Raw genomic sequence first — 12106 nt, 5'->3', positions numbered from 1 at the left:
TTCCGAGCTTATTCTGCTAAATTATTATGTATTTGCCCAAAGCAAAGAACTTTTAATGCACAGAGTTTATGGGCTATTCTCTATAACTTTAAGGAAAATGAAATTATTTATACCTGGAGTAGGAAATCCTTAAGTAGGATAAAAAAAAAAAAAACCAATTGAAATCAATAGTTGCTACATGATAATACATTTCTATTCACAAATGGTCTGGCTCCAGGTAAAACTTCAGGATACAGAGAATGCTAGAACGTGCAGCAAAATGAAAGCCCAGATCACTTAAGTAAACTTTCCAGTCTCTTGTTAATAGCTGAGTAAATCTCTGGGCAATCCTCAAGAGGTTCTTAGAAGTCATCCCTCGTTTATATCTAGAAGGTTCTTGTAATTGTCTTGTAAATCTCCAAAGATCTTTAGAGATTACTTTGCTTTAAATAGAGACAAAAAATGATACAAAAGTAAGCTGGACTATCGCCTGGCACACTATTTCTACCTAGTGCAATTTTTAATTTCTTAAAAATCAAGTGATCTGACAGCACAATACTTGTCAAGCACTTGTCATACTGGGATGTTTCTTGCCATCCATATACGTATTTTTGCCAACCATATTTATTGACTATTGATGCTTATTCCAGGTGACCGAGTCACCCCAATGCTTAGAGGAAGCAAGCAGGGTACAAATCAATTAATCAATGAAAACATTGTCTAATGACTGACTTTTAAATCACAAAGCCATTTTAGAGTATAAGTAAATACCTGAAATAAAGAAGGCACTTCACACACTCCCTCTCTTCCATTTCCATCAACTTTTGTGGACAAATGCAATGGGTAATTGAAAACTTAATATCACAACCACTAAATAGTCAAACAGCCTTTAGTAACTTGTTGCTTCCTGGAAAAGATGAATCTGATAATTAACTTAAAGAAAACAAACCAAACAAAACTCTCCACTACCAGCCTGGCAGCTAGGGAGGCATTATTGGGTCTGAATCGAGGAAATCAGGAAATACTTACAATCATGATGAACGTGCCCAAGAACTCAGAGAGGGTTTCTTTCGCTAAGCTGCTCTTCAAGACCAGTCTCTGCTTGAAGCTTTTCCCCTTTTCTGCTTTCTCTGGCTGCATCTTGGGGCTTCTCTGAGGACTCCTGTTTCCACCAATGCCTACCTGTTGTGGTCCTCACTTTCACAGCCACATGAAAATGGACGTTTTGACAGTGGCTCACAGATTCCTGGAGATGTCTGGTGAGAGTCTCTGACTGTACAAATGCCGTTCCAATTAGAGGCTGTGGCTTAATCGTCTTCTGGTGGAACTGTCATTCCCTGTTCACTGCTATCTGTTTGAATTTGCGACTTAGAACCTGAAATCCCCCAAATGATCCTTTTTGTGCCTGATAGATTAATCATTACCTTTATTCTCAAGGTACTTTTTTCTCTGTTGGTTTTTTTCAAGAGATGAGAAAAGAGATGTGCTGGTTGTGTTGCCAAACCACAGTGATGGGCCCTGGTCCAGAAAAGATTTGCATGTTACACAATTGCAGGCTTCTGATTTTTTTTTTTTTTCTCATTCAGAAGTGGGTGGTTGGAGTGTAGTTTGGAATTGTCAAACCAGGTGTAGATATATCCAATGTAAACATTCTTTTCTGAAAAAGGTTTTTATGCAAAATGAAGAATTTGAAGAAAATACAGATTTATCACCCTAGAAGATTAATCACTCTTGTTTTCTTCCAGTATCATTTCAGTGACTTCATGATACCACTCTGAGGTTAGTAAGAACCACAGGGGCCATCCTAGAGATAGAGAAAAAACATACAGGGAGACCATTGCAAGCTTCACACTGCAAGTCACCTCTTCGGTTATGAAACTGGGCTTCATTTGCTGAAGATACTTTAGGATCCAAGAATCAGAAAGATGGAGGAGTCACCTTTTTGGGTTTCTTCTGAAGAAGTATTCCAGTTTGAAAACAGTCACTCTTCTTCATTTACCATGAAATATTTAGACATAATACATAGGAAATAAACAATAGCAGCTTGAAATTCTTTACTGCATGGAGACGACTGAGCTGGAAAGAGATCAATCAGCATGTATGCCATCCTAATCAAACAAGAAAGTACACCTAACCAAGGCTCCTAGGTTATACCCTTTAAATTTGATAAATTGACATCCTTGCTGGCAACAAACTGTGTTTGGTACTAGCTTCTTGTCCTGTCAAATATTCAAGCCTCGTTTTTCAAAACTGACTTGTCTGAAGAAATAGAATACAGCATTAGTTTCTAAACAACAAGGCGGGCCTAGTTTCTGATTACCATTGTGGACTCATGGAATTAGTACCTACGCTGTGTGGTTCCTTCCAGTCCTCCCACAGGGAAGCCAGCTCTGCATCAGGCCCTCGCCTAGCTTTGCAAAAAGGGAGGGAGTAGAGGACATGGAGAAAGCAGCTGATGAGAGGCCAAAGGCAGAAGGAGACTTCTGATCTATAGGTGACATTTAGAATTTAGACTTAAAAAAGTTATCGCTTGCCTGAGGCCACACTACTGCAGAACCAGGACAAAACCTCAGCATTTTGGCTTTAATTCCTGGTGAAGTTATCAGAGCTACCATTGTCTGGAAGGGTTACCTATGACCATACCATTACCAAGTCCCAGTGGATGGACCAGAGAAACAGGACTTTCTTACTGTGACTACAGCTAATAACATGCAAGAGTGTTCTTTAGTCTTCCCATTCACTCATCTAACAACTATTTATTGCACACTCAGTACCTGCCAAGCACTGCACTTAGCAAGAGCACGTAGGGTTCTTGCCCTTCACAGAGCCTAGAGTCTAGTGAAGCAGACAGATGTAAGTGAAATAATCCCACACACATAAATACAAAATCACAACTGAGATGTATGCTGCAAAGATGGGGGCCATATTTCTATAAGCAAATATAACAAAAGGATTTGACTTTGTCAGAGAGATCTCTGATGGCTTCTCCAAGGAAATCATGTGTAGACTGAGATCAGAAAGAAGCATGGGTTTAAGTATATGAAGTGGGGAAGAAAATGCATGTACAAAGGCCTTGGTGGGTTTGGGGGTAGGGGGTAGGGGACAGCATGATATCTCTCAAAGAATAAGAGAAATTTACTGTGGTTGGCCCCAGAGAGAGTGAAGGAGTACAGCATGCAAAATGAGCCCCGAGGTGTGGGCAAGGGTCAGACCTTACTAGCCTTGTAAGTGGTAGTTAGGGCTAGAAGCTTAAGTCATTGAGGTGGTTTAAGCAGAAATATGACACGATCAGATTAGAGTTGTGAAAAGATCCTCCGAGCTGTGAGGTAGAGAGAGGACTGGAGGGGACTTGGAATGGTCATAGGTAGATCCATTTGGGGGTATTACTGAATTCCAGAACCAGGTGGTAGCTTTGATAATGGAGAAATGGAAAGATCCAAGAGTTCTTTATATCTTCAAATTGGAAGAATTTGGCAGGTTAGATGTGGGAGATGAGGAAAAGAGACTGAGAAAGGTTGGTTCCTGGTTCCTAACTTGCTGGGGGTGGTGCTGCTGAGTCCTGTGAGAGGAAATCCTGGAAGAGGACCAGAAGTGCAGTGGAAGATCGTTAATTCTGCTTGTGCAAAGTTGAGCCTCAGGGGCTTCTGAGTGACGTAAATTAGGAAGTGATATGGGTCCAGATGAAGAAGGAATGTCTGCGTGCTCAGGGTGGTGATAACTGGAGCCTGGAGTAAAGAGGCTCCCTAGGGAGAGAGTTTGAAGAGAGCTAAGAGTTTGATATGGAACATTTCATGCTTAGGTAGAGGAGGATGGAATCTGCATTATTTCTGTTTTTCTACCTTCAATTGACAGTCACACGTCTCACCTCCATCATCACAAACAGCTCATCATCAAACATAGCTTACTCGTATAAAATATTCACTGAACAAAATGTTCCAGCCACCTAACAAAATGTTCAAAAGCGTTCTAAGAGGGTAAGCAATGAATAGTATTCCTCCTTCCACCTAGGAGGGGGCCTTTGTCAAAATACCCTGACTCCAAAGTGTTAACTGGAAGCCTAAGGGAGCTTTTAAATTTCATTCACTCAGAAAATGTTTTCATTGAATATGTACCATGTGTCAGGCATAGCATTAAGCAGTGGGAATTTAAAAATGAAAATAAAAATCTCTATTATTAAGGAATTAATAGTCTAAGTGACAAAGACATCTGAATGAATACACCATAGAGTAGAATAGAGTTGTAAGCAAGATACTGAACCAAAATTTCTGTCACCATAGGGACATCTGAGAGCTAACTCTGCATTTGCCAATATACAGAGGAAAGAATGAGTACGGCGACTGCCATCAACAGTTCTAAAGCTGATGAGCTTTCCTGGATGCACTGCTATACTGATTTTCCAGGGCTGGCGTATGCTGTTCTTTTATTAATAGTTCCCTTGGCTCTGCCCCGTCTTACCTTGTCTTCTCCCCAACATTCTATTCTGTGTTTATCTACTTTTGCCTTGCGTAACCATCTTTGCCTACACTCATGCAATCCCAAGATAGAAGCCTGGTGTTTATAAGCATAACCACCTCACACCCTGACCTCACTTCCCCTACACCTCCTTATTCTAAATTCCAGTCCCTCAAAGCCTTCCTCTCCACCTAGTTATTACCTCATGATTACCCAGGTTAAGGATGCACTTCCCAGCATCTCAGGTTCCATTGACCCAGTGACTTTCTTCTACACCCATGTTGCCAAAGCCCAACTCTGGGTATGCCCAACCATCTTTTTTTTTTTTTTTTTTTTCTTTTGCCCCTCAGAATTTCTCTTCCCAGGCTGCTAAATGTTGCTGAAGAAAATCACAAATGTATTGATTGACACTATTGCAGATAATTGTGATGTAGGATCAGCAGTGGCCCCATGTTCTTAGTTAACCTTTTATTTCCAAGTTTCCAGATTTTAGCATGCATTAAAATCAGCTTCCCTCAGAGACTGATTCTGTAGATCTGAGATGGAGCCCAGGAATCTCACAAGCATACTTGATAATTCAGAGCCCATTCTTTGCCCAGCAGCAACCACATACCTCTTCTATGCCCTCCAGCTCACAGTCCCAACCTTCCCACTCAGATGATTACTTTTTTCTCCAAATCCACTGGGAAAGCATAGGTTTCATTGACTGTAAGTCCTTTTATGCTCTTACTCCTAAAAAATTTGCCTTAGTTTTATTTATGTTATCCTCCTTTCCCTTCCTTATTCCTACCGTTTGCCCTATGTTGGTGTTCTGTTCCAGCCCCTCTGGAACCTTGGCCAGTCAACTTTCCATTCACTCTCAGTCTCTTTCCAGCATTGGCTTTCTCCCACCACCCCAGGACCAAAACAAACACAGGTCTCTCTAATACTGAAAAACATTCCTCAAAGTTGTTTCACTCCAAATTACCACTTTATCTATTAATATCTCCTCCACTTTCCTTCTTTTCCACTTACAGAAGAAATAACCTTTTTCCTGTGAGTGTAAAATCATATTACACTGTGAAAAAAATTAGAAGTATTTAAATTAAAATGTTAAAATTTCTTATAATCCCTGTCATCAGAGATAACCATTGTTAACAGGTTGGAATATCTGCAGAATTTGTTTCAATAGGCTGGGCATGTTAACTCACGCCTGTAATCCCAGCACTTCGGGAGGCCAAGGCGGGTGGATCACCCAAGGTCAGGCATTCGAGACCAGCCTGGCCAACATGGTGAAACCCCGTCTCTGTTGAAAATACAAACATTAGCTGGGCATGATGGTGCATGCCTGTAATCCCAGCTACTCGGGAGGCTGACACTAGAGAATCGCTTGAACCCAGGAGGTGGAGGTTGTAGTGAGCCAAGATCACGATTGCGCCATTGCACTCCAATCTGGGTGTCACAGCCAGACTGTCTCAAAAAAAAAAAAAAAAAAAAAGTAAAGAAGAAGAGTTTGTTTCAGTAGATCTAATAATATATAAGTATCTATTCTTTTCTTCACCCTAAAAGTAGGGTTATACTACATTTACTATATCAAAAATTTTTTTCCCACTTAAACGTTCATGCTTAGCCTTCTATGCCAATGTAAAATTAATCTTTCTAATGACTGTGTAATATTCCCTTGTACAAATGTGCCATAAATTAAACAAACTTCTCTTAATAGGCAATTGGTTGTTTCCAATTACTGTTCATTAAAACAACTCTGCAATGAACATCCTTGAGTATCTCTATCTCTTAGCATAACTTCCTAGAAGTTGAATAATTAGTCAGAATATGCACATTTAAAGTGTGTTAAAATATCTGTTTTCTCATTTTCTTTAATATCGGGTAATTGAAATCTACTAAATGTTTTTCCCAATCTAACAGTTAAAAAATATTGTTTTAGTATGTATTCCTTTGTCTAACAGTGAAGTTGAGCATCTTTAATGCATTAGCTATTTTTTATATTTTATTTTTATGTCCTCTGCCTACTTTTCATCTGTAATTCTTACTTTTTATTAGTTTGTTTCAACTCTTTATAAGATATGAATATAAATCTTTTATTTGTTAGATGTGGCATGTCATTTTCCAGTTAGTTATTTATCCTTTAACTTATGATGATTCTATTTGATTGCAATATAGAGGTTTAGAAAATTTTATGTACTCAATTCTGAAACCTTTTTCTGTATAGTTTCTGACTTTGTTATTTGTGCTAAGAAAGACCAGCACTATCCCAAAATGACAAGAATATTAAAATGTGTCCTATATTTTATTCTGGTATTTTTACAGTTTCATTTTTATATTTAAGTCATTAATTTTTCTAGAATATATTTTGATGTATAAAGTAGGGCTCTAATATTTTCTCAATATTTTGATCTCTTATATATAAAAACTTCCCAGAAGTAAAGTTGCTGTTTTAATACCTCTAGTCTTGCTATATATTTTAATGACTTTCTGGTAGATCTCCCCTCATTATTTTCCAACATATGTTGGCTAGATGAACTTTAGAATCATTTTTTTAAGTTCCATCTCATCCCAACTATAATTCATAAAAAGGCATTCACTTTTATGGATAAAGTTATAATATAACTTTCATAACCAAAATATAGTCCATCTGTCCATTTAGTCAAATCTTCTTTATGTCCTTTAAGTTAAGATACATTATTTTCTCTGTTGTGTCTTCTGAATTCTTGTTAAGCTTATTTCTGGGCATTTGGTATATATTTGTATTTATTTTTGACATTAGGTTGAGATCTCTTTTTTTATTCTGTTTTCTAACTGATCATCACAAGCAAAACTCTATTTCTGTGTCTATCTTCTATCTGCCCACTCTAATGAACTTTCTTTATAGTTTAAAATGGGTTTCTAGTTGATATTGTAGTGAACATTGTTAGTTTTCTACTTGGCATCTATTAAAACTTCTTTCTAATAGACCAAGTTTTCATTTAAAATATCTGCCTTTCTTTCTATGCAACTGGGCTTTTGGTGGAAGACTGACTATTCTCATATCTAAGGGTAAACACTGATTAGTCTAAGCCTACAATAATAATTTTCCTCCCCTTGAAACCATGACAGGTTCAGGAAAAATGTGATTTAATTTGGGCCAATGAAATTTGAGAAGATATTAGCTGGGGTTTTGGAAAGAAGGTCCTCATTTCTGTGAAAGCTACAAGAACCCAGTTCTCTGTCATCTACTGGATATGAGCAAGGAAGCTTGTGCCTATTAAAGACAGCCATCCTGAAACCATGGATAGGCAGAGGGCATGAAGAGGAGGGAGGATGACTTGATACAGAATCTAGCAGGGCATGAAAACAGGACATTCTTGCATCACTGATGATATTACTTCTGGATCTACCAAACTTGAGGCCTACTCTACCCCGGGACTTGCAATTATTATATGAGCCAATAATAGTTAATATTTTCAAAGCCAATTTGAATGTGATCTCTGTTAATTTCAACATTAAAAGCCCTAACTGGTTATTAGCTTAGATTTTTGAAGGTAGAATATAATATGAACTATAACAACTCATTTTACCTCTTCTCTTTTAATACTTCTATTTATTTCTTTTTCTTGTTTTATTACATTGGCTGAAGCCATTACAAAAATATTTAATCATAATAATGAAAATTAGCATTTTTCTATTGTTCCTAAATTTAAAGACAATGCCTCTCTGTGTCATTCAGTAAGTTTCATATTTCCTATTATCATGCTTAGTTTTTTTGTTAATTACTGAGATTTTTTAAAACAGTAATGAATATTGAATTTTTATCAAATGTCTTGAATATTTAATGAGAAGTTTTCATTTTAAAAACTTTCATTTTTCTTTATGTCATTAGTTAGTTACATTTTAAATGATCTACTGTTGAAACAGGCTTGCATTCCTGAAAAGTCTCCTGCTTGGTTGTGAAATACATACACTGCTAGATTTAGTTTTCTAATACTTATTTTTGATTTTTTTTGCTTGGATATTCATAAGCAAAACTATAAAAGGGTAGTTTGTGTTTTACTTATCAGACTTTGATATCAGACACACTAGCCATGAACAAATGAACTGCATATATTTCCATATTTCTCTACCCTATGGAACAGTTTAAATAACCCAATAATTATCTGTTCTTTAAAAGTTAATGGGTTCTATGTACATGCGAATATGAGCCAACATCCTCTTTGGCAAGTAGATCTTTGAGAATATTTTAATATCTACTATCATTACTGTCATCTATAGGTCTTAGGTACATTTTAGTCATTTGTGGTTTTCTAGAATTTGTTCTACTCAATCTAGAATCTCAGAATTAATAAAATAGATGTAGTGTATAATGTAAAGCATCCTTTTTCATTTCAAATGTAATCTATTTGTGCTTTTCTCTTTTTTCTCCTTGGTCTCAATTGCCAGAAGTGTATCATTTTTATTGTTATTTTTGAAGAACCATGTCTTGATTTTATTTGTCAAAAATAGTTTTGTTTTATTTAAAATTAATTAATATATGATATTCCCTGAATTCCCTTTTCTGTATATTTCTGGTTAGGGTGGACCACAAGAGAGATTCTTCTGCAAGACATGAAGGACAGGTTTGAACAGCAGCCCTGTTGTAGCTCACACATGCCATCATCTATCTGCTTGCTCACCTTTGTGGTGTAAGGCAGCAGGCACACAGCGGGCACACCCAGGCCTTCTCCACCTTCCCCTGGGTCCTCCTTCAGTTTCTCTGGCTTCTACACTAGATGTGTACATGTTCAACATCAACATGAAGTGTTCCAGTTTCTGTAGGACATGCATACCATCAAAGTCAGAGGCAACAGGAACTGACACAGGTTTTGACAGGTGTCAATCTGAGACAGCCAAGTATAAAGAGGTCCCTGGAGAACCTCTGACTGGCCTGCACACTGGGAGGAGTTTACACTGAGGTGGAACCTCGGGAAGTTTGTGCCGTTTGCAGGGAGGAGGATCCTGGCCTCTCCCGTTCCAAGGTGGTAACCTGAGGATTCAATCTGTGATATGGCGGCTTGTTAACAGGAACCTCTTTCCCTTTGCTGAGTTTTTTCCCTTTTGCCCAGTAAATTCCATTTTTTTTTTCCTCACCCTTCAAAGTGTCTGTGAGCCTAATCTCTCCTGGCCATGTGACAAGGACCCCGTTTTTAGCTGAGCTAAGGAGAAAGTCCTACAACAAGTGTGTCCTCATGGACTCCAGACTGTGTTTGTAGGTTCCGGATTCTTCTTGTTCCCCTTCAAATTACATCCATCTTCTCTTGACTGCCCGCCCTGTAGACATCAAGCATCAGCATCAGACATAAAAACAATAGCCTTGTAAGAGACTGCTAAACCATCTCTCACAATTGTGTAAGGTCAATCACTGTAACAGACTCCTTTATACATATACACACACATATATATGTATTTGTATACATATATATATAAGACATATATGTGAGATCCTGCTTCTGTAATTGAACCCTAAGTTATTTATGTAGGCATTTTCACAGGTATGCAGGCATTTTCACGACAACTTCCTTATGAGCTACATCTTTTATCAAAGTAAATTGTTATTTTTGAGTTACTAAATGCTTTTTTGTTGTATACTATACTTTGTGTGCTGTTAATATTGTCACTCCTACTTTTGTGTTTGTTTGCTGTATCTTTGTCCATCCCTCAATTTTAAATCTGTGGAATAAAAATTAGATCTACATTATATTTTATAGTCAATCTTTTAGAATCACCTATTTAGTTTACTAGCAAAATATCATTTTACAAGAGGCAGATATGTATTTAGCTATGTTCCTGACTTTGAGTGAATCTCTACATAATCTATTTCGTTTATTTTTATTTATTTATTTATTTTTGAGATGGAGTCTCACTGTGTCTCCCAGGCTGGAATGCAATGGCACGATCTCTGCTCACTGCAACCTCACCTCCCGGATTCAAGAGATTCTCCTGTCTCAGTCTCCCAAGTAGCTGGGATTACAGGCGCCTGCCACCATGCTCAGCTAATTTTTGCTTTGTTTAAATGGAACTAGATGAGTGAAGAAATGATAAGCAGGTTAATCAGCATATGTTAATAAATAATAACTTTGTATTGCCATTATAATTTACAGAGTTAGTACATAAATAAAATTTTCAACAAAAATTTTAATACATGCTTTTTATTTAACAACCATTCATATTCTAAATGTTACAAATCAACATCCTTGAAACTTAAAAGAAACCTCTCAATATTGTAGGAAAGTTTTTGTCCTTTTTAGTAAACAAAGAAAGCCAACCTTCTGATGACAAGATTTAGAATAAGAATAGATATAATTTAAATTTTTGTAGCTATCGGTAGTCTTCCCCATTAGCTAGATGAACAAAGGTGACCTGCTACTCCAGCATTTGATATTCTCAAAATTACTTATGGCAAATTTCTGCTAGTGAAGTTTGGGAAATTTGGTCTCAATTTTAATCAAAGCTAAATTACATATATTTAGAAATTTTAATAATTTATTTCTAGAAACTTTTTTAGTGTTTTCTGTTTGAATGGTTAAAATCAATAGTGACTGGGCTCCCTATTGTCAGACTCTCCTTCTCTTAGACTGTTTTCAACCATCATCCTAATACACATATCATTACTCATTTCTCCTTCCTTCATAAACTGTAGAAAAAAGTCAAAATACTGTAGGCCTGCCATCTGTTGTTAGCATAAGATAGATTTCTGAAATAAGACACAAAATGCACAAACCATAGAAGAAAATGTTATATTTGACTGTATTAAAATGAAACAATGCCTTTTTATCAAAAGACAACAAAAAGGAAAAAAAGAGGATATTTGCATCATATATAGCAGACAAAGGCCAATATCTAATATACACATAAAGGAAAAGTAGGCAACCCAATGGGAAGACGGGCAAAAAACCTGAAGAGGCGCTTCACAAAGAGGAACCTCAAATAGCCAATAAACGTGAAAAATATTCTCTGCTTCACTAGTAATTAAACAAATGCAAATTAAATCCCCAATGAAATTACATTTTATACCAACTGGATTGGCAAAAGCCAAAAAAAAAAAAGAAATTGCAGGATCAATGATCAGCAAAGATGTAGAACTACTACAACACCAACAGATTTCTGGTGACAGTGTAAATTGGTAAAATATCTTTTGAATGAAACTAAACCCAATTTGCCAATTTGGTATTACCTAATAAATTTTCAGGTGTGTGTATATAATGATCCAGCAATTTCACACTTAGGAATCCACCCTAGAAAAATTATTGCATACATATACCTAAAGAAATATATAAAATGATTCATGACAACACTAGTTCTAGTAACAAAATAACTAGAAAAAAATATGTGAATCAATGGTTAAATGGATAAACAGTACATTTTTATAATGAAATGCCATAAAGCAGTTAATGGCTTACAATTACACATGACAGCATAAGTGAATCCCAGAAATATAACATTGAACAAAAAACATGTTGCAGAAGAACTGTTGGTTGACATAAACTGAAAGGTGGGTTCACAGGTGTTAATTGTACGATAAATTATTATGTCTTATATTTATTTTATTAATAAAGAGAAAAAAATAAAACAACATTGAAAACATAGCAGAATAAATAAACTTCCTGCTCATGATTCACCTTGTGTCACCTTGTTTGGGGGAGAAATCTTTTAAAAACATAATTTA

General features: G+C 36.5%; 1 protein-coding gene across 2 annotated transcripts in view; it reads right to left on the bottom strand.

The window, feature by feature from the left end:
- Window positions 1-1351, bottom strand: part of AQP9 (aquaporin 9) — a 48494-nt gene extending 47143 nt beyond the window's left edge. For both annotated transcript variants that reach the window (XM_005559648.5, XM_045395522.3), the window contains exon 1: window positions 1009-1351. In XM_005559648.5, coding sequence (XP_005559705.1) covers window positions 1009-1119 — 111 coding nt within the window. In that variant the 5' untranslated portion in view covers window positions 1120-1351. The remainder of the gene's footprint in view (window positions 1-1008) is intronic.
- Window positions 1352-12106: the final 10755 nt, after the last annotated feature.

Source organism: Macaca fascicularis, chromosome 7, assembly GCF_037993035.2.
Source record: "Macaca fascicularis isolate 582-1 chromosome 7, T2T-MFA8v1.1".
Taxonomy (NCBI): Eukaryota; Metazoa; Chordata; class Mammalia; order Primates; family Cercopithecidae; genus Macaca; species Macaca fascicularis.
The sequence above is the reverse complement of the archived record's forward strand: the minus strand, read 5'-3'. Positions and strand labels throughout refer to the sequence as shown.